Here is a 25223-nt window from a genome sequence, read left to right as displayed (position 1 = left end):
CTCATTTAACATGTGAGTCCAGAGTCAGCACTGTGTGCCTGCTGCCCTGTCTGGGGGGGAGCAAAGCCTCTGGGAGCGTACACACTGCTTCTGGTCAACCCTTACCATTGCTGTGGTGCTGTTTGGGCACACCAAAGGGGCAAGTTGCTGGAAGAGACCTCAGTAGTTAGTGGTTTGCTATTCACGTGTTGTGGATGCTGTACTGTTCCTGTGACTTTCAAAGCAGAGATCCAGAAACAAAGGGTTTTGCATGGCTTTGTGCAGTAAGATTTGGTGGGGGATTGCCTACAGCAGTGACTAATAGAGGGTAGCTGTGCTGTCTTTGCAGCTGAAGTGTAACTTACAAATGCAAATAAGTTGTCAGTACAAAATTAATAAACATTGCACAGATGTTATTAATTCTTAGCATCAGCTCTTGTTTTGCAAACATAAATAATAACTTCCTTATCAAAAGACTTGGAACCTGCCAACAAAGGTGCAGTGATATGAACCGCATACATTTATTCTTTCTTAGGAAGTACTAATGTAGAACAGTTTCACACTCAAAAATATTCCTTTCCAGTGGATTCCTCACATGCTGTTTTAATAACCACGTTGGGTTATTCTGGTATAGGGAAGATAAAACTGAATAAAAATTGTTAGCGCAGAGACACCGTTTAGAAACCTCACCAACCTTAAACCGTCCCTGTAGTAGCACGCAGTGCAGAAAGTAATCCTAGCATAAAGCTATTTGGAGGGTCATTAATGAGCATCGCAAACTTCGTTTCATATCCATTAGTAATTAGCAGGGAATATAACTGTGAATCCAGACTCTGGAATTTTGCACTGAACATCGTCAAGACACCTTGCTGTTCAGCGGGTCCTGTTTCTGTAATGACTGCCTCTTTCCTGCAGCGTTCAGTAGGAGCTGCCTAACAGAGTAACGAGGCTCCTGCTTTGATTTCAGCAGCTTCATTATTAAGCAGTGCTCGTGTCTTAAGATGGATGTTTTTAAAATGTAGCTTGCTTTTGATTGGAATGCTAAAGAAAAAGAGCTGACTTAAGGCAAACAGAATGAGGGAAGAGAGTTGCATGTTTTGCAGTCTTGAGATTCCAGACATCCATGCTGTGAAAAATGGACTTTATTTAATTAGCAGATTTCTGTGTGGGTTTGCTTAGTTGCTTTTGTTTGTTCTCTGTCAGTTTCTTATAGTTCTGTTATTTATTTCCACTACATAGAAAAAAATGAGTTTGGTGATTTCTGTTGCTCAAAGTCTGCTAGGGGTACTGCCTCAGAATTGTATTGCTGTAAATATTTGTATGTTCCTAACTGTGCTGTGGGCAGAAACGCTGAGGGAGAACTGAACAGTCAGATTAATAAAGGTTGTCTGTGTATCTGCTGTCTTCTTCTGGCAGAATTGTTGCACGTTTCTGCCTAAATATGATCTGCCATGAGCAGAGGAGCAGATCACATTGCTCCCGTTAGATTGGCTAGTTCAGTAGATGTGACACATACTGTAGAACTTTTCATGGGATCCTCAGCAATTTCCCTACCTGGCGCTAGTTTCCTGGTATCAGAAAAATCTCCTTTGATCAGACCATTTCTAAATAGCAAGATTTTTATGCCCACCACTTAGGTTTTTCCCAACATATCCTGCATGTCTGTATCACCAGTATTTGGGGTAATTGTGCCATATTGAATATTACACTGTGACCACAGCTTGTGCAGAATGACACAACACGTTAGCCATTTATTCAGACTCCGCTGTAACACCAACCTCAGCAGCTTCATGTCCCTCTCAGCCCTCTCCTGAGCTCACTCCTGAATGAAGGTGCCTGTTAGCTGACTGCCTCAGTGAGTGTTATGAATGCCTTCTATTGAAAAGGGGAGATTGTATGTTTTTGTCTAGGTAGGCCTTGTTTTGTCTCTTTGTGTTTCCTTGATTTCCTCAAGTCATCCTGTTTTGTGTGCAGTTGACAACTGAGTCGTTGAGAGATGCAAAAAGCAGAAGTGCAGAGGAAACACTCCATGCATAATGAGAAGCAGAATTTTTTGAAAAAGGAAAGAGGAGCTGTGGATTGAAATGATTATTTATGGTGATGAATTTCATCGTGTACAGTGTAATATTTCTTACCATGTCACTCACGTTTGGGTCACTTGCTGTTGAGGATCAGATGAGACATGGTGTCACTGATCGTCATGACTGAAAGGGATAATAAGGTGAGAGGGACTGCACAGGTTGGAAGGTGCTTCTGTGGGGCACCTGCTGGCCAAGGCAGGTTGCTCAGGATCACGTTGCTCAGGGAGGTACCAAGGACAGTTCTAAAGATCTCCAAGGATGGAGGTCCCACAGCCTCTCTGATCTCTCATTCCAGTGTCTGACTTCCTTTGGGATAAAGAGATCTTTTTCTTTGTTCAAAGCCAGAATTTCCCTCACATCTTGGCCCTGTCTTGTTAGGTACTCACAGACCACAGTTAGGTCCCCAGTAGACCTTTCTTAACAGGACTGAAGAACAACAATGCTCTATGCCTCCCCTCCGATAGTATGTGCTCCAACCCCTTAACTCCAGGTGCTGGGCTGGCACTGGGCAGCCAGCATCATTCCAAGCAGCATGTCCAAAGGACAGGATCTTTTCCTTTTGTTGTGTGCACGATGTATTCCAGAGAATAGTCCCCTTTTTCATTTGGTCCTAATCTCTTCCTTTTTTCTAACTTTTTGTGCAGCATCTCCGATTAAAGTAAAAGGCATAAAGAGAACTGAAAGATTTTGTCAGACAATTACATGTAAAATGCTGAGGCACCAAATATTACATACAATAATAGAAAAAAACAGTCATTATTTCTAAGCTCAGTTCATTGTTTCTCCGACAGAGTCCGTTCTTACAACTATCCTTATTCAGCGAGCCTTGATCCCGATTTCTTTTCTTGAAGAGCTCAACACGTGCTGGCTAATATGAAATCAAAAACACTACATCTGCCAAAGCAAACAGCCAGGAGAAAAAGACAAGTGCATGCTACTGCAGATCCACGGTTTGGGTGTAAATCTTATGCCCTTAATGACTTAAGAGGAAAAAAAGGTCTTAAACAGTGTCTGCTGCTTCCAGATTTTGTTCAGATTAGATTGCCTCTGGCATTTCAAGAGCTTTTATGCAGATTTTGTATGCTCTTGCAGCAAATCCAAACACGGTTTAACAGGGCACAGCACAGTTGGAGACTGGCTTAGTGCCCAGAGTCTGCTTTTAACCTCTGCAAAGGTCCTTCTCTTTCTCAGCAGTTTTGAGTGTGGTGTAGGTGGGGGAATAGCCAACATTTTCAATTTGAGAGAGAGGGGGAAAAAAGCAAGAAATTTAAGATAGGGTCTTCTTGAATGTCAGTGAAATCTGTACATGAGTACCGATCTGAAGTTATGAGTTAGAAAAGACCCTAAGAAACAGGATCAGGCATATTGTAAACATCCAGCTAGATGACCCAAGAGCTGGGATACCTGATTAATTCAAATTTGATTCTGTAAGATATCCATCGTCTTCCAGCCAGAAATTCACATGTGGTTATTCTGTGTATGTAATTCTGAAGTGTTATTGTTTTCAAAGTACATCATGTGAAGCAGTAGCTTGCAAGTTTTGGTTTTTTTTTTTTGGTATTCGGACTGTGTTGTTGCCTAATGCATGTGTGAATTCTATAGGAAGAATTTTGGACTGTGGACAATACGTTTTCTTCTTATAGGTATTCTTGAGAATTCATCTGGAATAATTCACAGACTCATCAAGAAACTGTCTACTGTGGGCTAAAACAAGTAATACATCAAGAGAGCGACAACTGAAATCAGTGGATGAGTCTCTCCCACTCTGAAACACAATAATATACAGTATTGATCGATTCCTGAAGAGTTGTGGCTCATATCATGAGCTCAGAGCTCTGTATTATGAATAAACCATTAGAAAGGTGGTGTTTGTGACCTAGTCAGGAGTTTTGTGTGTGATCTTTTCTCTCTTGTTGAGCAGCAGAAATAACTAAAGGGGAGATATGTATGTTTTTACATATGGCAAACCTTGTCTTAATATTTGGTCTGGTGTCCTTTAATGAAAGGGGTGTGTGCTGTTAGGATTTTGGACTAAACAAGACATTGGAAAGTTTAAAAACACATGGGGAAATTTAAGTAGGTAACTGCATAAAAATCAAGAGATTTGTTCTTGGCTTTCATTTTTTTGTGTGTGTCAGAGAGGAAGGAAGAATCCCCTTTTGGTAGTACAGCACACATGCAGCTGAGTGTTGTTTTAATCTCCACCTTTTCATTATGAGGTGTTAGTAACAGATGTGTATGATCTGCAGTCAGGAATGATGTTGGAGCAGGGACTGGAAGGAAGGTATTTCTTAACGTTTTGCAAGATACTTTCTTTGTGTAGCAGCGGTACATGAGGTCTCATTTTCTTAAGGTAGCCTTTAAATTAGTTTGAACTGCTGCACCCGACTGAGACACCAAGCTCCAAATTCTCTGCAATCACACCTCAACTTGCAGGTGTTAAGTACCTCATGAAAGAATTCTCTGATTTAAGGCTTAATTAACCATTTACATGAAAAATACGGGTCCGGCTTTACAGTAACTGAGTTTACATTTTGTAAGCAAAAACCAAAAAAATATGCAAAAGTGTGTCTGTTTCTAAAATATTTTGTATCTATTATATGAAGTAACTATTGGGAAAGGTAATATATACTTCAAATGGGCTCCAAATGCACTGTTCCAGCTATGCTTATTCATTTCAAAAATTCATTTTCTTCTGTGGTGCATTAAGCAAAGCAGAGTACAATTAGAATTAGATATGCTGGAACACCTGTTCACTGTTAACACTCAGAATGAAAGGCTACCTACTGTTGTTTGTTGATCGTAGTTATTGCAAGACTTTTATTTTTTAATGATGATTAAATGGGGGATTCGATCATGGGAGCACAGCAAGCATACCTTTTGAGTGAGATAGGAATGTGACGCATCCAGATGTGAATATTTCACATAAACCATCATGTATTTTAAGTCTCCTTTTGCCAGTAGTGGCCAAGTCAGCCAAAATTACGCCATGATTTGTGCAGGCAAAAAGTTAATGTTCATTTTTTTAACATTTTTCATTTAGCTTTTGTGGCTCCGTTTGTTTGCCTGTTTATTTTCCTGTTACAGCATTCTTCTGCACAATTTCCAATGTTTGCTTTCAATCATAGGAAAGTTATAAGTTGTTACATGTTATCTAACTTGTGCCAGCGCTTTCCAACCACCTGCCAAATGAAAAGTGCGGTGCAATCCTTTGTAGAGCATGGGCTGCAAATTTGAGTATCTTCTGTGTTCATTTACGTCATGCCCAACTTGGGCACTCAGTGCTCTCTATTGCTCATTGGTGTTCCAATTAAGATTTGTTGCTCTCCAGGTCATTGAAATAAAGATGCATTTATGGTTTTAACTTCTCCTATTGTATCAGTTCAGTGGCTTTACTGTTCAGGGATGCTAAACCTGGAAGGCAAGGAGCAGAGCAGCTAGGGCAAGTATATTTAGGTATAAATATTTTAGCATTGCATGAAGATAGGAGACTATAAACGGTAAGTTGACTTTACTTGTCGTTATGTTGCCTAAGAAAATACTTGAAATTTGTTTCATAGCAAGTTTGTCTTTTCTTTCTTAACGGGAAACAAAAAAGAGTGTAGATGTCTGAAGAAAAAGCCAGGTTCTCATTCAGTGTACATTCTGATTTCAGCAAGTATAAATAGGAAGAGTTTGGTAGGTTACCTGAATCTTATTAGTGATGATTTGTGTATTTACTCCAGGTGTGGGGCTAACCGTGCTCTTCAGTTAAGAACTACTGAAGAAAATGTATCCTTGCCAGTGTCTTTGAGAACTGGTTATGACCTGTGTCCCTCTGCTTGTGATATGCATGGCCAGATGTTTTTTCATTCTTCAGTTGTGTGTCAAATAGGAAATCCAGATGTTAGGCTCACTTCTTTACTCTTTTTAAAATCCACACTGGGATCTTGCATTTATGGCAGACAGCTGACCATTCTTTCAGATCTTGACATTTCAAGTATACAATATCCATCACAATGATCACTAATCTGGGACCCTCTGTATTTTTTTGCATGTAGTGTAGAGTTTTTCTGTACTTAAAGGTATACTAAGTTTGTGACGATACTAGACTAGGGGGAGCTGTTGAATCCCTTGAGGATACTAAAGCCTTCCTGAGAGGTCTTGATAAACTGGAAGGTGGGGCAATCACCATCCACATGAAGTTTTAATGAGCACAAGTGGGGTTTTGGGGGTGAGAGGCTGCAGAGCAGCCCCACAGAAAGGAGCCTGGGGTTTCTGGTGGATGGCAAGTTGAACATGAGCCAGCAGTGCGCCCTGGCAGCCCAAAGGGCCAACCGTACCCTGGGGTGCCCCAGCACTGCCACTGGGAGAGGGGAGGTCTGCTGTGCTCTGTGCTGTGCAGCTTCACTTCCAGTACCAGATGCTGTTTGAGTGCCACAGTATAAGGACATGAAACTATTAAGAGGTTGTGCAAAGCACAGCTATGGAGGTGATGATGGGTTGAGAGGCAGAAGTGCGTGAGGGGCAGCTGAGGTCCCTGGGTTTGCTCAGCCCAGAGCAGAGGAGCTGAGGGGAGGCCTGATGGTGGCTGCAGCTCCTCACAGGGAGCAGAGGGGCTGCACTGAGCTCTGCTCTCTGGAGACAGTAACAGGGCCCGAGGGAACAGCATAAGGGCATCTGGGGGTTAGGGACAGGGTCTGAACCAGAGGACAGTGGGCATGGAACGGGCTGCCCATGGCAAGAAGTGGGCATGGCCCCAAGCAGCTGGAGTTCAGGGAATGTCTAGACAATACTCTTAGACATGCGGTTTGGTTTTTGGGTGGTTGTGTGGACATCAGGGATGCAAGCTGGAAATCGAAGGAATTCTTTTTGTTTCTTCATGTTCCTTCCTTAACAATTAGTGTATTATTTCATTTGTTAAACGACTTAAATAGAAATGTGAAAACAGTAGAAACGTCCAGAATTTATTTAGCTATAAATAAACTTCCAAAATCTCCAGATAGTTGTTTTTAATGTTTTTCATTTGACCTTGATTTTACCAGTAGATGTGAGGAGCTTTTAAAATTAGGAAAACAAGCAATTGCATTATGCCAGCTGCCTGGCTGTTGTGGAGTGTTTTTATAGGCATTCCAGAAGGATTTTTTTTTGAGAGAAATATGAATGAGGCCGTGGGATTCTACAGAATGCAGAGCAATAGATAAACATAAGTTCAGAGGGGAATGATAGTTCAAACCTGTATAAGTTGTTGACTTGAAAAAAACAATAGAGATTAACATTTCCTAGTGTGATTCCAGTCCAGTTTTTTGTACTTCCTGCCTAGGTGTGTTTTCTGCCCTTACAAATGATGTCAAACCTTCCAGTTAATTTTTGTGTTTTCATAAGTCTTGATGTCACTTTCCCTGTGTGATTTTGATCTGACATGTCTTTATTTTTGTTTTTTTCATTGTTTCTCTTTTTCATTCTTTAAAACTTGAGATTTGGAAAGATGAGGATTGATGCTTTAGTGATTTACCTTGAAGCCAGAGTTAAACTATATTCCTTGCACACATCTAGTAGCTCTTGATCAATTGGTTCTTTGCACAGCCCTCAGCTACCACATCTAGCGCAGTAACAGCATATTAGTTACTGATTTTGAAGAAGAGTGATGTAGGGCCACTGCCTGTTTCTGAAAGTAAGTATTGTGGACACCAGTCATTTCTGCAGAGATTATATGAATCTGCTATCATTGATCGTGTTAGATTACTAAACGGGGGGAAAAAATCAAAATGAGCAATATATGGAGAAGTAAACTTGCAAAACTGGCAGTGTGTGCTATTGCAGACTTGCTGAGGCAGGTGCCCTGATGCACCCAGTCTGCAAGGAGCAGACTTGTGCACCACCAAAAAGAAGCACTGAACTCTCAGTGTTTGTACATGCTAGCAAATATTTTAACACTGTATTGTCTGTCCAGTGTAAAAACTGTATTTCAGCTTGCCTGGCTATATCTTTATCTGAATCGTTTATCTGTAAGGGAAATGAAATCCTGCACCTCCAGGTCCAAGAATAAATCCAAGCAAGAACTAAAGGGAACGAAAGAATCAGTGATGTTAGTTGTCAGCAGTAATAAGCTCTGTTCCTTCTTAGAGGCCAGTCATTTGGTAATGCTTTAGTCACAAGAACGTGATTTCTTCTGAGCCAAGGCCAGCTGCATATTGTACTGCTGGTTTTCCAGCAGGTGTGGAACATCTTTTTGGCCTTCCTTCCACATCGCAGAGAATGCAAGCATTGGTTATTCAGTGATCTTTCTGAGTTGTTCTGCACTGCGGCTGGGCTGTGCAACTAGGCAGGGGGACAAAAAGTTTGCAAGAAGAATCTAACAGCGCGTACAGGAAGGGATGAGATTTTCTAAAGACATCAGAATTACACTGCACTGTGTTGGATTGAGAGAGTGCTGGAGGATATCAGTTATCATCCGCTTAAAGCAGCAAATTCAAGGTATAGTTTCGCCGTGGGCTGTTCATTCTCACACCTACAAAATCCCCTGGCACTTTCCTGCCTGTGATTTGTTCTCCTACCAGGTAAGGAAGCAGACAGAGGTAGATGCCCCCAGGCTTCACCAGATGTTTGTGCATTATAGAGCTTCGTGGTTGGTCCCATTTGTGGGTGGCACATGTAGGAATATTTTGCTGTCCTGGTGTTTAAAGAACTTGCATAATATTTAGGTTTGTATGTGGAAATACACTTTCTGACTGGGAATGGCAAAATGAGCCTTTGTGGCAATGCAGTGCAATTTTTTTGCATGGTTTAATACTGATAATGTACATAATGTGTGTGTATAAGCCACTAGAAATGTGCTTTGTATAAACCACTTACTTGATTTTTGTGCCTTTTGTCTGCTTTGTAAGCTAGTCTGATGTTATTTTCTACCTATTAATTTTTTTTTCCACTGTTTTTGGTGGTTGTTGGTTTTTTAGGTTATTTTTGTGACTGCTAAACTGAGTTATTTGTTGGCGTTTTGCTCCATATCAGCTGATATCAGTTGATACACATTGATACCAGTGACGTGCCTAAAAACTCCACAGAATGTGAATATGTTTGTTTTTGTTTGTACATCTATCTCTTTCATTGTTATCCTGGGTCCAAATCCAAGTTCAGTGAAGCTTGTGTGGTGTGTCCCTTCCGGGTAATTTCACAGTTTAATGTGTGTCCTTTCAAGAAAACCCTTGAGACGTGGAGGAGGATGTTTATTGTGGAAGCGGGGAATTGTGACAATCCTCTGTACAAGAGCTTCTCCAGTATTAATAGTGACACTTTTTATTGTCATGACCTCTTTCTAGCGCTTAGGAAACTCAATAAGCCACACGTTTTTGAAATTGTATATACTGTATATACTAGCGTTCACTAAATATATCCCACTGCATAGCTCACACTGTCAGTCCCATCATAAATGTGTTGATCCTTGTTGCTGTTTGAAATAACAGTCTCAAATAAGCGTTATATTTTCTGAGGAAATGATAAAGCGTGTTCTAGCCTTGCCAATATTTCGAAGGGCTTTATTCTTGTATGTAGCTATTATCTCTCAAATAGTTCTCAAGTCAGTTTGTACTGTTAGAGTAAGGCATGTATTTGTGAATGCTTATGTTCATATATTCGTGTCAGTAACTTAAATGTTTTGCAAAAACACTACTGCCCCAAATCCTCACAAAATAACAAAAAGGGTAATATATGAATTTGTTTTAATTAAATAAAATAGTCCTCTCTTGCATTAGCAGAAATTTCTGCTTTTCCATGATCTTGTATTGCCAGTTGAAAGTCATGGTTGTCCCATGAATAATCACTTCATGTAGGTGTTGGAAAGAAATGACCAGTTTCTAATAGCTGTGTAAAAACTTAGTGGTTTTTAATTGGAGTTGGTGATTTGGAAAATATCCTGTCAGCTATCTCTGCTTCCCAGCAGGGAGACGCGTGGGTGTTCCGAAGCATACTAAGTTTTATCCTTTGAGCTTAACTGTGAATATAGGAGGTCACCTAAAAATAAGTCATTACCGTGGATTTCGTATTTCCAAAATTTCACGTTTTTAAGTCTAAATCAACAAGCAGATTCCACGAAGTAGCATTAGCATTTACATACTGATATTTTCCCTCAAACAAATATCCCTGGGGTAGCTGACACTGATTCTACACCCTGCTAAAGCTATTGCACGGAAGTGCTATTTTCAGTTTTCTGCTCTTTATAACATTATATTCTCTCTTCTTCATCTGGAAATGAGGGAAGCAAACCAGAAGTCTTTGTTTATCTGTAATAGGAACCTAAAATGCAACATTTTATGTTAGCCTTAATCTGTGCATTACAAATGTCATTTTGAAATTTGGACTATTTTGTACTTTATTCACAGCATGGCTGAGTCTCAGTCTTGAACCTCAGAACACTGTGGCAAATGAGAGCTTATGATCTGAGACATCCCAAATGTCTTTTTAATTAGTTTTTATTACACAGCTCGTAGCTTTTCTAGTGTGTAACAGTGTTGATTTCATCACGTCTTTGGTCTTTCGTGGTTGCTCTGGTAATGTGTAGCTGTCTTCCCTTCTAGTGCTGTGGACCAAGCCTTGGTGTTTGGTTTCCACATCCCACAAATAGTATATACAGGGCTGTCATATTTCTGCCTTTTTTTCCCCCTCTTTTTTTGAATTGCTTTTTCACATATATATATTTTTTCCTTTCAGCCTCCACTGGAGCTTTGCAGTCCACCATTCAGAGCCTAGACAAGAGTTCAGCACTGCGCTTTTTCAGGTATCCTGATTTAAATACACTTTCTTATCCAGGGGTTAATAGAATGAGGGCATCTCCAGAGGATCTTTTCCTTGTTTTCTTCACCTGTCCTCATGGTTTGTTCTCATAGTGAATCTTCTTTCTTGGTCTTTACCAATTGATTGGGTTTGGGGATTCATTTGTACAGTTTAAGAAAGATCGAAGCTTCCTTTTGCTGCCCTGAGTCACACTGCAGTGGTCATGTCAACATGGCAAAATAATTCAAGTAGTTCCTGGTGCTCTTTCCTTCTTTATCCCCAGTGTACACTTTGGTTGCAGTCTTTCAATTCAGTAGATTCCAATATTTTCTGACTTGCAGCACAAGTGCACAATTCTAACCCTTGTGCTCAAGAGCTTTCTGCTATTAATGGTTACTGTTACTGACGTGCTGAAAAGCAGAGGAAAGTTTAAACATCTATGATTCCATTCACAGTGCTCTAAGCCTGATTTCAAAGTTGGAGGAGGAGGTGAACATTAAAGCTTAGAATCTTTTACTTGTCTTTAAAGCTTCTAAGCAAAAGGGGGGAAATCCAGTATCCAGGAAAAAAAGGAGAGCATGTCTTATGTTCAGTAGCTTTGTTCTCAGTTTGTACAAGGAAATCATTTGAAACCCAGGGAGTCAGGAGTTGTATGAGTATGGCAATTTGTACCAATGACCATAAAATTCTCAAAAAGTTACTAGAGCACTTGCAGCATTTATTTGAGGCAAAGTAAAAATCAATAAGCAATATCTGATGCATCGTCTGTCAAATGAACATCACACTTCACTAATACCTGGTTTTAATTCCACTCTGTGGAAGGCATGTTGTATTCATCTGCTTCTTACCAACAGATTCAGCTCCAGAATGTAAATATGCATCGCGTGGGGTCTTAATTTAATGATTATCACAGCTGTGTTTATTTGAAACAAAAATCTTAAGTCTTAAGAGTACGTGTGGCAAATTTAGGGGTGAAATGTTGAAATAATCTCAAAACCAATTTGTCAGTTGAGGAGATTCAGAATGAAAAGTTCCAGGTATGTTGTGGTCCAAAATTGAAGGACATCAAAGCTGTGCTGCAAGGACTTACGCTAGGAACATTCAAAGCTTTGTAATCGTTCAGTTTCTGTAGTCAGAAGTTGATCTACTCTAATACCACAACCACATTTCATGTGTTTTACCTTGCTAGTGACACTTCGTATGGGATATGTTTCCATCTTAGAAAAGGAACTTGATGTTTGATGTTCATCAGGATGCTCCAGGAGGTCTGTAGTTGTCTGGGAGACATACCATATGTTCCACAAGTATAAAAGATGGAGCCCATGATTTATGATAATGACAGCATTTGGCCCTAGATGTGGTGATACAGCCAGCCCTCCTGAATGTTGTCTTTTTAGAGGATGCGTGGAGACCAGAGCAGATCAGAATCACAGAATGACTGAGGTGGAATGGACCTCTGGAGGCCTTCTGGTTCCCCAGATCAGTGACAGGCTGGCACTAGCAAGTAAGGGGTGTCGCTTGTCAAACATAGAGGCTTGGCTCCCTGACAGTGATGGGGGTGGTAGGCTGACCAGAAGAGGTTACCTTTGTGTGCGAAGAATGGGAACGTGAAAGAACTGACACCACATCTCCGCGCCTGAGGCTCATTTCCTTGTTAGTAGCATTTAATGATTTTTTTGTCTTAGAGAGCTCGGTTTTGTGATTATGAATTTCTTCATATCCACCTGCTTGCTCTGATACTCGTTTCTAAATACATAGGAATTCATGAGGGTCAAGCCATGGCTTTGAGTTCAGGAGACTTGTATCCAATTTCTAGGCTGGAATCAAATTTATTTTATTTACCAGAGAGAGGTGAGCTACTGACGTTGCTGTGTATTATATATGAGAGGAAGATCCTCTAACCTTCTATGTCTTACAGTTTTCTACTTCTTGTGCCTGTCCCCATAGTCCCAGTTACTGGGGGTTGTTTGTTGGTTGGTTTTTGTTGAAGCTCTGATTCCTCAGCCCTCCATCTGCTGCTTCCATCTCCACTTGATTAAACACACCAGTGCAGTGGTCACGACTCAACACAGCTTTTATTTTCTTTAAGACAGTGAGACTTTTATGGTGTTGCAAAAGATGTGGCCATGAAGAATTTCTGTCATAACTTCATTAGGGTCCTCGGATACACAGAAAACCATTTAGTACGAAGAGCCTGGGCAATTCTGACTTTGCAAGTGCTGCTTTTTAAAGACACTTCTAGTGAAGTGTCATTACGTTAAATGTCACTAATAGGAAACAGACTTAATGTATTCTAACAGCTAACATTTCAACAACCGTAGTAAATACATCCACACAAATATGCAATCACACCGTGAATGTACAACATAGAATTTGGGTTATTCAGCTTTATTGTACTCTGATTGCAACAAGGCTGGTATTTCTGACTATGTACTTAAAGAAGTCTTAAATATACAGATGCAGTGGTATGCATTCCTCTGACTTTCTTTCTTGACTTCCAGCAGTGTGTATCTTTAGAACTGAGGCTGGAGGAAAGAGGAATGGAATATTCTGTGATATGGGAAAATGTTCTCTTATCTAGAGAAAAACATAGCTGTACCAGTCTAAAATAAAAGATATGATTAAAAAGAGAGGAGAGGGGGAAGGGGAACCACTTGATTTGTTTATACATCATCAAAACATTTTAATTCTCTAGCTTATTTTAGAAAAAAAAAACACTAATGTTCACTGTTTCATGTAGTTGAAGTTGTACAGTTTATAAATGGTTAGCCCAGAACAATTCTGGTGCAGAAATTAAGTAGCCATGCTGACCTTACTGCAGCATTATGTCACGTTATAGAAAAGGATATTAAGTGCAGAGACTTGACAAACAACACCCCACAGCTAATCAGAAGAGTGACTGAAAGTCCCCTGTTGTCAGAATGGGGCCACTCTGTTGTATTCCACAAGGTGAACGTTGCCATTTGTCTCATCTTATTGCTTTCAGCCATAACCAGTTGGTAATTGTGCCTGCCTTATTGCCTTTCCATGTATTTGTAGTATCGGTACATATTGTACATGGTACGTATGTTGTATGTACATCGGTACATACAACATCAGTATTGTTGTGTTTTAATATTAGAGTGAAGCAGTTTTTTGTTTGTGAACGTAGTTTATTCAGAAACAAAGAGAATTTTCTGTATTATAAGATATAATAACAAGCTGTTAAAGGCTAAAAATCAGTATATTCAATGTAACTTTGTGTCCTTATTTGTAACAATGTGTATTACAAGAACTACTCCATACTTATGCACCATTCCTTTCAAATGTATCTTCATAAAGTGTGAGAAACATCAGAAAGATGTCAGTTCTGAAGCTCTTGAGTAAGTGATTTAAAAGTTTTCCTTACCAATTAAAGCTCTGATTATTAAAGGAAAGGAGGTTTTAAACCTGAAATATCTTCCCCATTTATAGTAGCTTTTCATAGTATCTTGTTTTTTCACAGCATAATTTGTTGGGGTTTTGTTTCTCTTCCGGGCTGTATTTTGTTGACTCTGGATCTTCATGTGCTGGAGCTCTGCAGGCTTACAGAGTACAAGGAATGTCTAACTGCAGCTATTTTCATTGTGGGTTTATGGCTTTTTAAATAAAAGCCGTTTATAGCTCTGATATGATGTTCCGTCGATATATTTTCCATTGCAAACAGTTTCAGAAAACATTCTCAATAAACAAAGTCTATACACGGCAACTTGAGATTTCAGAGGGTTTGACCTCATATGACAGAGTCAGTCGGGTGAACTTTTTCCGCCCCACAAAAATGAGTTGGCAGTGGCGGCTGCTGTCCATTTGAGTACATGAGATCAGAGGTTCTTCATCTACTGAGAAATGGGAGGCTGCACCAATTACCCAGCCTCCAGAATGGGGCAAGTTCCCCAGCTCCCAGGGAAGAATATTGGGTGGTATTCTGGGGTGGCTCTTCCTGTTTCATCTGGAAGCCGTCCTACCTCCTAGCAATTAATCATGCGCTACTTTTCACTCCAGGAACTCTACATGGGATCACTTACTCTTCCTGTAACTTAAAGAAAGCTTGCAAATATTTGGTTTTTGTGGGAGACTTTTAAAAGTGCTGGGGAAGAGTCAGTCCTTATATGCACTGTATAGGAGTTTCAGCATTTGCTGTGGAGGTCGTCTTGCAGTTGGCATTCCAAATGAAGCAAAGGCAGAAGTGTTTTCTGTGATATCCTTGTTAGCCCCAGCTGCATTTTGAGGGCCTGCAGCATGCTCAGAAGGCACATGCTGGGTTAAGTAGTGTTAATGGGCAAGGACAGCCAGGAAAATCCATGATTCATCTAGAGCTTGGGAATTAGCCATCAGGCTTAGTTAGCCATGTGCGTGCCCATTAATGTCAGTAACAGGGCTGCTCCCATGCTGAGCAGCAGCTCTGTGCGGGGCATGCCTTGAGCATCCCTATGCTCCTGCGTGTTTCTTGTTGCTTCTCCCAGCTCCTTTCTATGGGAGTTAGCTGTGGGAGGAGGGGACGATGTCTAGGTCTTAATGTGTTTTGTGTTTAGGGTGTATCTGGAGCCAGGAGAGTTCCAAAGTGATTCTCAGTTTTGGTTTAAGCAGAAATTGCTGTCAAAGGAGCAAGTGCTCCATTAATGAGGATTGGTTCTGGAGGAAGGGATACTTAAGAAGTTCCTGAGCTGTTTCTGAGCTGCCTGATTGCTGGTTGTGTGACTGTTGCATGGAGCCTGCCTGTGAGACGTGTCCCTGTGTGAACATTGACTGAGGGCGCTCTGGGTGTATCTTAAGTATTTTTGCAGATATATGATGTTGATTTTCTTCTTTACTAACACATGTGCTTGTACTGAACCAGTTATGTATGGAAACTACTATGGTTTGGGTAGCTTCAAATATAGCTTGCTCTTAAAGTGAACTTATTAGGAATTTCCATGGATCTGAGGTGCAAATTAATCTGAAGTGTTCTATTTACAATGTTTTCTTTTCAGCATCTTAATTAAAAATGTTTTATTGTTCAGCCTCCCTCTATTTCCTCCCAGTAAGTAGTGATGACAGGCAAGGCTGGCCAATTAATTAATTTTGCTACACACTGAAAATGTGGCCTCTTGGAAAATAGTTAACCAGGATGAAGGGTTGTGGGGAGCTTGTGGAGCATACATTTAAGTGCAGTGCCTATAGAGACAGAATAAGAAGAACGAAGGTGCTTTGAACTTGGGACTGGCTGAGCTTTGTGACTTGTTGAAGAGCAAGTGGCTGGATTGCAACCCAAGGTCTGCCTAAAAGGTATTGACTAAAGTTTTGCAAAGTGTTTTGAAGAAATATTCAGGCAAAATACACATTAAAATAGAAGTATTCACAAAAAGCCAGAACTGCAAATGTAACAAGAAGTTCCATCACATTCCTTTATAGTTTTTAGGTCCCTTCTTGAAGTATTTTTAAATGAGAGGCTGAAGTTGTCCCAGACAGTGTGGTGTGTTATAAGCAACTGAGTTTGCAATGTAAAGGCAGCATACAAGTGCAGCCATGGATGTGCATCATTTGTACCACCATGGATTCTCCAAAAGCTATTTCCCCATAACAGTGTGAGTGTTTCTAGTTACATCAGCATCCTGGTTTAAACCTCAGTTTTAACTGCAAAATGAAACAGGAACTGTCAAGTGACAGTGACACTTGATAGAGTTTTATCTTAGAAGGTTTTGTTGCACAAACTTGTCACCTTACAGCACCTCAGACTGATATTTTAACATTGGTGGATGTTGTTGAGTGTAATGCCAGAGCAAATCAGAATCGGCCTAAATACATAATACACAAGCAGTTCAAAGCAGCTGCCTTGATCACCAACTTTCCCAGTTGGTGGAAATTTCCCACCTCGACATCCCAGTGCCACTCCTGGTTTTAGGTCACTATGTTACATCATGTTCTGTGACCTTCTGGAGGCTCAGCCTCCTCCCTGAGCAGATGCTGCCCTTCATTTATTGGTCACTGTTTCATATCCCCAAAGGGCAGCACTTTGATTTTGGTTCATGGCAGATCTGAAAGGTGTTTCCATCTCCTCATGCTTTCTATCTCCACAGTTGATATAACATGAAGCCAAGTCTGCACCCATGTATTTGTTTATCTAAAGTTGATTTCCAAAATGTCATCCTGCTCCCGTTCTGTATGTGAACTATTCAGTGCCAGTGTAATCCTAATTTGGTTTTTTGTTTGTATTTTTAAACTTACTAACATAAAGTACATATAAGGTTTATGCTGATGGTTGTCCTAAGAACTTGTAAGGATCTTAGACATACACGATACTGTATCCTAGCGCATAGCTTTGTAGCAAGTTATTCTCGCTGAAGTCCTCATTCATTGGCTTTAAAGGGTCTCTTAACAAAGCAGCAGCTTCACAGTGGGGCCATCAGCTCTAACATGCACCTAGCCATTAGCTGAGCCTATGATTTTTCATCTGTGTGCTATGGTCCTGTGCAAAATTTGTTTTGAGATTTCTCTGAGCCATGTTGAGATCATTTGTACTTAAATTTATGATGTTTGTGGTGCATCTTGAGGCTGTGCAGTTATACTTTACCATCAGGAAAATAAAATTGACACAGACCTTTAAATAACAAGGAAAGCAGAGGAAAGGCTGTCAGCCCTTGTTATATGTACCCACTGTGCTTCCTTCTCCAGCCCTCTGTACCTCCTGTCCATCACTCGTCCTCTGTTCCAGAGGGATGAAGTAAGAGCATCAGCTTCAGCACAGTGTTGCTGGATAAAGCTGCATCCTCACTGAAATCAAGAGTAAAAATTTCTGTGTTATCATTTAAGCCATATTTTCATTGTTGGCTTTTGCTGCTGTGCTGCAACTTGATTATTGCTAAAATATGTAGTGGTTTCAGAGTAGACATTCAGGCAAAGGCTGATTGAAACTTGGTCAAGGTATAGGATCCACAAGGAAACACACAATAATATTTCATAGAGAATTTGTTTCTAGTTACTGTTAGTTGTATAGCTATTGCTGCAGTCGGCTGCGCCATGCTGTCCCAGATCATACAGCTGCTGAACCTGTTACCTAAATGTGAATATCTTAACAAATGTATTGCAGGTCTCGGGGCGATGAGAGATGCCTAGAATGAGTAAGTGCTTTGGATCTCTCCCTCTGCCACAAAGGAATCTTGAATCAAAGTCCCTGGTTGAAAATAGAGCTTTAAAAACCTTAAGCCCCTCTACTCCTTTGTACGTTTTGCATTCTGCAGCAGTTCAGATGTTTAGACAGTTCTGCAACAGTCACTGATGTTAGAAGAGCTCAGTGGTACAAACTTCAAGAAAGCTTTTATCAGTGTATGTGTGTTATTAAAATGAATTGTGCTTGAATGTGTGCATAAGTTTACAGTTTTGTTTCTCTTTAAATGATCTCTTAAGCCTAGTGATCTTTTTCTAACAGAGTGAAATAACAGGAGTCTGAAAAACATAATCCAGTCCCTGGGAAGAATTACATTTACAGAATACACATCTGGATGTGAACAAGAGTCAAATGTTTCTTAGGTCCCTGAGTATATTCCAGGTCTCTGAGTATATTCCATTCATTTCCTAGGAGTGGAAATGTTGTTCTACAGTACAAAGCCAGTACTGGAGCCATCCACAGCAGGCATTTCCAGTGGCTAAGCTATGACTTTTTTCATCACTTAGGCCACCAGGAAGCCATTTCCACCCTTGTTGCTGCAATTATGGTTTGCACAACTGGAAACAAAGGGGCACCGTTTTGTCTTCCTGTGACTACGCTGTGCTGCTGCTGCTGCTCAGCCTTTTTCATTAGTGCTGAAATTAGTGACTCTATAGCATCACAGTCATGTTTCAGGTGCCTGTGGACAGCAGAGGCACTGATAGGAATTGCACTAGGTGTCCCAGCTAGCAGCAGAATTAGGCTGCAGCCATCAGAGCACAGGCAGGAGAGGTTGTTTCAGTAGTACCTACATCCACCTGTCTTCCACCCCACTTACTGTTCTAGTGCAGTCTGATTAACAGTTTCTATCTCTCTGAGGTGAGAGTACTGAATAAAATTCCCCATGGTATTTTAATACAGTACCTCAGGAACACAGCATACTTTCTGTTGTAGAAAGTTCTATCGTCTACCTCAGTTTTTAACAGCAATGCAAGGGCAGAGCTCCCTATCTGGCCACATAACCACCTGGCCCATGACAGCATATCTCCAGACAGCATCTCTGCTGTGGCTCCCCCCAGCCCTTTGCTTTTCTTTGAAGGCATGCCTGGAGCTCATTGCCAGTCACAGTGTATTTCCATTGACTTCAGGGCATTTGGCCCCATGTGTGCTTGCAAACAAGAGCTTTTGTTCCTCTGGGTGAACACGCATGCACAGTTGGAATTTTTTCTTCTTTCTTCCTTTGAAGCAAACCTAAAAGCAGTGCTTGCTGGCAGCAAGCAGGGCTGTCCTGAGTAAGGAAGTTACTAAATGCTGGGGAAGGACTTCCAAAAGCCTTGGTTCCCACAGCCCCAGTAATCTGCAGTGTGCTCAGAGCAGCTCTCTGGGAGCAGAGCAGAGCTGGCAGGAGTTCCTCTGGGCAGAACCACGGCCTTCATTGACAATGGCTGAGGAGAAGCGCAGAGCTGTACTCTTGCTTATTCAAGTGGTATTAACTTGGTTGGGTGACAGTGTTGGTTTAGTACATAGAATTGAAGGGTTGGTTTTTGGAATGTGATTTTTTTTTCTTTTTCTTCTTTATTTTTGTTTTCTCCTGACAAGTCCCCTGTCCTTGCCTATATTCAGTTTCTGCATGTAAACGCTAAATGCACGCAGCAATCAGGTATTCCTACAAGCTCTGTGCTGGCAGTGTGGAAGGGTTTGATTTGTGTAGATGGAACAGAAATGTGTATGTGCAGATGCCTGCTAAACTTGACTTTCTGAATGTGCTTAATTTTAAAATAGTCCCAATAAATATGTTGATTCAAATGAGGAAAAAGAGCTTTTTCTCTTTCAGGAAGACTTAGTTAAAATTCAGGAAGTCGCCAGGATTTATAAAACAACACTGAAAGGAAAGCTTAATTAACATTTCACTACCCTTTCAATTGCACTGAATGCATGTCTGGTTTATCACCCACCTAAATATGTTAGTTTGTATTTGAAGAATGCTTGTGACAGTGAGCCTTCAGGAGAAAGCTCAGCTTTTTCCTATAATCTCATTATAGCATTTATACATTTGGTTTCCTTGCTTTGACCTTGAGTGGTTTAGAGAAAATATTCAATGTATGTATCGTGTGTTGAGGCTGCTTTCTTTGTCACTTAAGGTATATTTAGCTGGAATTACAGGTTTTTCTGTGGGATTTAGAGGAGTTTTTTTTTGTGGATCCAAACAACATACTGATGGTTAAATACCCAATGGTTAGTAGTTTGGATAGACGGACATGGCAGTACAGGCAAAAACAGGTCATCGCTGGGAAAGATGCTGCTTTGGGCACATTGGGATGAGTGAAGAAGCAGCAGCAGCTATTCCTGCTCTCCCTGAAGAACACGGTGGTAGCAGAAATGGGATATTAAAAAGGACAGTGTAGATTAATGGGGGCGGTAATAAAACAAATGAGACCCATTAGCTAAAATCACTGCTTTAAAACTAGATTATTTGGTACGCGCTCTTCAGTGCCTCATGTGGGAGAAATGTCTACAGCACTTGCCGTGTTATCTGCAGTGTTGCATTTTAGGTTGTGTGTAGTGTTGTGGCAGCGTAAACTGAAGGAGTCGTAAAGCAATTCAGATAAAGGTAAATGTTGTTTTGGACATTGTGCTGCCTAGAAAGCTTGAAGAGTTGTATCTAAATGCAAAGACAAGTTCTGTTATTTCAAGCCAAGTCAGAATGTTTTACGTGCTTCCAGAATCCACCATTAAAAGAATGTTTGTTTATTCTCATTAGGTTTAGGTTTTTCTTGTTACAGTTAATTTGCCCTCCCTTATGAACTTGGAAATCCTTGTTTTTGCTGCTGGAGCACCCATGCTGTGGGGACTCGTGTTCAAACAGCCTTGAAGCTGCAGTATGGGGTTTCAGCAGTATCTCTATTTGGTCGCTTGTTTTTCTATTAGCTTAATGATGAAGCGTATGCCTTGCAGTTAAAAACACTACATTATCTCTGTTTTCTTCCTGATTTTTAGACTGGCTCATTTTCCAGAGCATTTGGTAAAATAGGAAAATACTCTTGAGTTTGTTAGAATTATACGTTGCCAGTAAGGAGAAAAACTTTGGGGGTTGAGAGATAAAGTATGTTGAGAAATCAACCAGACAAAGCCACAGGCAGTGTTTGAAAGTGCGCTTTTATTCATTGTCTGGAAGGATGTGGGTCTAACCCGATGACCCATCCCATTCGGTATCCCTGTCCCCTACCTGCCCCCAGACACGTGTGGCTGCATCCCAGCGGGGAGCCTGTGTCCTTCCCCTTTCCTTTTGGCATAATCCTGCTGGGTGGTGCTGGGGCCGGGCACTGCTGAGGGGCACCCAGTGCCGCCACAGGAGAGGAGAGGAGGGTTGGGCTGCTGTTGCTATCGCTCTGATGTCAGGCGCTGCCGCTAACATGTGGTTGGCTCTTCTGCCTTTCAGATCGCACAAAGGAAGCGACGAGACTCCCACATCTTTCAGCGAGAAGAAAGGAGGCAGTGGAGCAGACTAATACGGACTTGTGTCTGGTGGCCTTGCAGTACAAAGGCTGCCTTTAAAAGAGAAGCGCAGCGTTATTTAATGAGCTGTGAGATGAGGCGCTGCTGCTAACGCTCAGATCCCTGGATTCATTGGCTATTCATTGTGCTTAATGTACATGTTTCTACACCGTGCGTTTAGGAGATCCCAGAGAAGAATCCAAAACGGCTGCGGGGGAAAGACCACCAAACATGCCTACAGAAACACTACCGACAGGTAGCATGGTGAAGCCGGTCAGCCCTGCCGTGACTTTCACATCTGCCGTCCCTCTCCGCATCCTGAACAAAGGACCTGACTATTTTCGCAGGCAGGCGGAGCCTAATCCAAAAAGACTGAGCGCGGTAGAGAGGCTGGAAGCCGACAAGGCGAAATATGTCAAAAGCCAGGAGGTCATCAATGCCAAGCAGGAGCCCGTGAAGCCAGCAGTGCTGGCGAAGCCGCCGGTCTGTCCTGCGGCCAAGCGGGCACTGGGCAGCCCCACCTTGAAGGTCTTCAGCAACAATGCAAAGACCGAGAGCGGTGTCCAGAGAGAAAATCTGAAGCTAGAGATTCTGAAGAACATCATCAATAGCTCTGAAGGCTCCAGCTCGGGTTCGGGGCACAAGCACGGTCCCCGAAACTGGCCACCCCATAGAGCTGATTCGACGGAACTGAACCGCCATTCGTTTGCTGAGTCCTTGAAGGTTTACCCCACACAGGGCCGTAGCAGCCCCCAGGAGAGCAGCTCCAATGTCAGTAGAAGGCTCCTAGACCAGTCGGCAGAGACTTTCTTACATGTCTCTCACAGCTCCTCAGACATTAGGAAAGTAACTAGCGCAAAGCCCTTAAAAGCAATACCTTGCAGTAGTTCAGCCCCACCTCTGCCTCCAAAACCCAAAATTGCTGCCATTGCCACCCTGAAGTCCCCAGAGATTGAGGCAGTTGAGTCTGGATGCGGAGTTAGTAGAAGACCCTCCCTACAGCGATCGAAATCAGACTTAAGCGACAGATACTTTCGTGTCGACGCAGATGTTGAACGATTCTTTAACTACTGTGGACTGGATCCTGAAGAGCTTGAAAACCTTGGGATGGAAAATTTTGCAAGGGCTAACTCTGATATTATATCCCTCAACTTTCGCAGTGCAAGCATGATTAGCTCAGACTGTGAACAGTCTCAGGACAGCAACAGTGACCTTAGAAATGATGACAGTGCCAATGACCGTGTGCCATACGGCATTTCTGCTATTGAAAGGAATGCCAGAATCATCAAGTGGTTATATAGCATCAAGCAAGCTAGAGAGTCACAGAAAGTGTCCCACGTGTGAGAAAATCCACAGTAGAAAAAGCAAGGACTGTATCTTTGTCTGTGAATATTCAGTTGTGAAGGGTTGTGAAGTCTACTTGAAGTCTTGTACACTTCTCAAATCTCTTTGTGTTGCTTGTTGTGCAATGTTTCCAAGTTGCATGCCTGTCAACATGTGAACTGACCTGGCTTCCACTTGAACAATAACCAACTGCAAAGCCTGGCTGAGCATACACATTATCTGCCAAAAGTTTAAGACAAGAATCTAATTAGGGCTTTAGTATAATCAAAGTGTTTACATGGAAAGGTTATATGACTTCTTTGGTATTTATGTGGTTCCTTGTGGGTTTTATATGTCACTTTTTGTCTTAATACGGATATCGTCAATTGACGTTTCTAGGTTCCAAGTTGAAATGGAATCCCGTTTGGGGGGGAGAGCGGGAGGGGAGGGGTGTGGAGGAAAATTGGCCACTATAAGAGGTTTAGACATACAACAGTAGTCAAAGCAACCTTAACTCTTGTAGAAGGTGGATTATTGGCACCTTTAAAGCTGTTTCTGAAAGGCAAGGAATACGCTGTTCTTTGCTAAAATAATGTATCCCTACCTGCAGTAAGGGACTGTTTAGGTTTCTGTTTCTAGATAAGCACCCTCAGTCTCACAACTGAGGCGGTCTAATGAGTCTGCTTGACCGCTTCTAAACTAAATGAGTACTGCATTTGGTTTGGTGTAAGCATTCTAATAATTTTGTATTACCCCGTTGGAAAAACGTTAAAGAAGGTTGGAGTCGACACACAAAAGCATCGCAGGTGCGGGATTTTGTGGGATTCGTTTTTTTACTCTTAAGATTCCTGGTCTTAAACTTTTGACAGGAATGATTAGATCCTATAGCTGATATTGAATGCCTTTATTAGTCAAACACATCATGACTACAAAGTCCGTGCTGTCTTTTAATTTTATTTTATTTTTTTGTAGACCTATTTGAACAGTTAATGAACAAAAATGGAAACACACAGCCATATCAATATAACGCCTCCTATTCAGAAGTAAATACACTCAGTAGCTGAACTATATCTGAAAAATTGTGATTATGTTGTCTTGCATATGTTATATCTAAGGCTGTGAAAGTTTGTTACAGCTCTAGAAAGCGTAGAAACATGACAGTATGTAGCTTTATTTTCTTTCCTCCTTCTGATGGTTAGTGCTGCAGGTGAACCCGTTACAAATCCTACAACAATCTGTATCCTCCCAGTGGCGTAATGAACTGTCATTTCAACTGACAGCTGTGGTGAGGTAGCAGAGGAGTTGAAAGTACAGTGGTCTGCTTCATTATTCCTGTATACATGCTTTGAAATAAGCCGCAGCACTACCTTATACTTCATCAGCTAATAGGAAACCTTTTTTATTGTGTAAATGCTGTAAGACTTTGTATATACTTCAGTTGTTACGAAATCTTTAAAAGGAAGAGTGTTATGCTAATAAATAGCTCCTGGTGCAGGTACGGTGGGTTTTGTTCATTTTTAAACTCCTCCCATTCTTAAGCTATCAGGAACTGTGTTTTAGATCCATTGGAGGTCTGCATTAAATGATGGTTCCAATGAAAGGTTTCTTCCCAAAAGTGCTTTTCAGAGCAGAGTTTCCTGGAAAGTAAACTGTAGCAGCATGATCCCTACGCAGAACTGGAAGAAATTTTCAGGACTCCTAAAATAGCTTCCTTCCTCCTTACCTAGCAGTGTGCCTGGTCCCATTTATAGCATCTATTCGTAATGAATCACCACGGTCTGCTGTGTTATTCTTCAGTAGTGATTATTTATATATTTCAGTATTAAAGTTGTTTTACGCAATTGGGATCTATATTTCCCTTAAGAAGCCTGTAGCTCAGCTTCTTGACCCATAGCCATAGGTAGTTAATGCAGGCAAAACTGAAAGTAGAGCAGTGTGGTCATTTGATGCCTATGGTACAGTGGTGAGGCCCTGGCACGGCTGCCCAGAGAAGCTGTGGGTGACCCATCCCTGGAGATGCTCAGGGCCAGGTTGGATGGGGCCCTGAGCAGCCTGAGCTGGTGGGGGGCAGCCCTGCCCACAGGAAGGAGTTGGAACTAGGTGAGCTGTATGGTCCCTTCCAACATAAGCCATTCTAGGAATTACTCTGCATCATTTTATACAGTTGTTTTCCTATTGATTGTTCACTGAGAGGACAAGGCACACGTTCAGTTGCAGGAAGCTACTCCGTGCTTTCTGCAGTTCGCTTCACAACCTAAGACTGCAGCATTCCTAGTGAGGAGATGGCATATTCCAGCTGCGGGCACATTTGTGACAGTTTAAGCTCCATGGATTTTGGTTGGCGTTGGTATCACGCTGGTTTTTCAAGCGTATTTTTCCAGTAGTAAGTTCTACTCAGATCAGTGGCTACTTTGCCAGGGAAAATAATGCTTAAGGGATTAAAGCCAAATGTAATG

At 41.4% G+C, this 25223-nt stretch overlaps 1 protein-coding gene across 15 annotated transcripts in view; it reads left to right on the top strand.

Moving 5' to 3' along the window:
• The window catches only part of FAM110B (family with sequence similarity 110 member B), a 102669-nt gene extending 78404 nt beyond the window's left edge, over window positions 1–24265 (top strand). For 13 of the 15 annotated variants that reach the window (XM_085537366.1, XM_085537368.1, XM_085537370.1 and 10 more), the window contains 2 exons: window positions 10746–10812; window positions 21389–24265. In XM_085537366.1, the coding sequence (XP_085393492.1) occupies window positions 21676–22788 (1113 nt within the window). In that variant the 5' untranslated portion in view covers window positions 10746–10812; window positions 21389–21675 and the 3' untranslated portion in view covers window positions 22789–24265. The remainder of the gene's footprint in view (window positions 1–10745; window positions 10813–21388) is intronic. The other 2 variants (XM_015855639.3, XM_015855640.3) reach the window with 1 other exon arrangement.
• Window positions 24266–25223: the final 958 nt, after the last annotated feature.

This window comes from Coturnix japonica, chromosome 2 (genome assembly GCF_054131305.1).
Source record: "Coturnix japonica strain WE chromosome 2, WE-NBRP24, whole genome shotgun sequence".
NCBI lineage: Eukaryota > Metazoa > Chordata > Aves > Galliformes > Phasianidae > Coturnix > Coturnix japonica.
The sequence above is the reverse complement of the archived record's forward strand: the minus strand, read 5'-3'. Positions and strand labels throughout refer to the sequence as shown.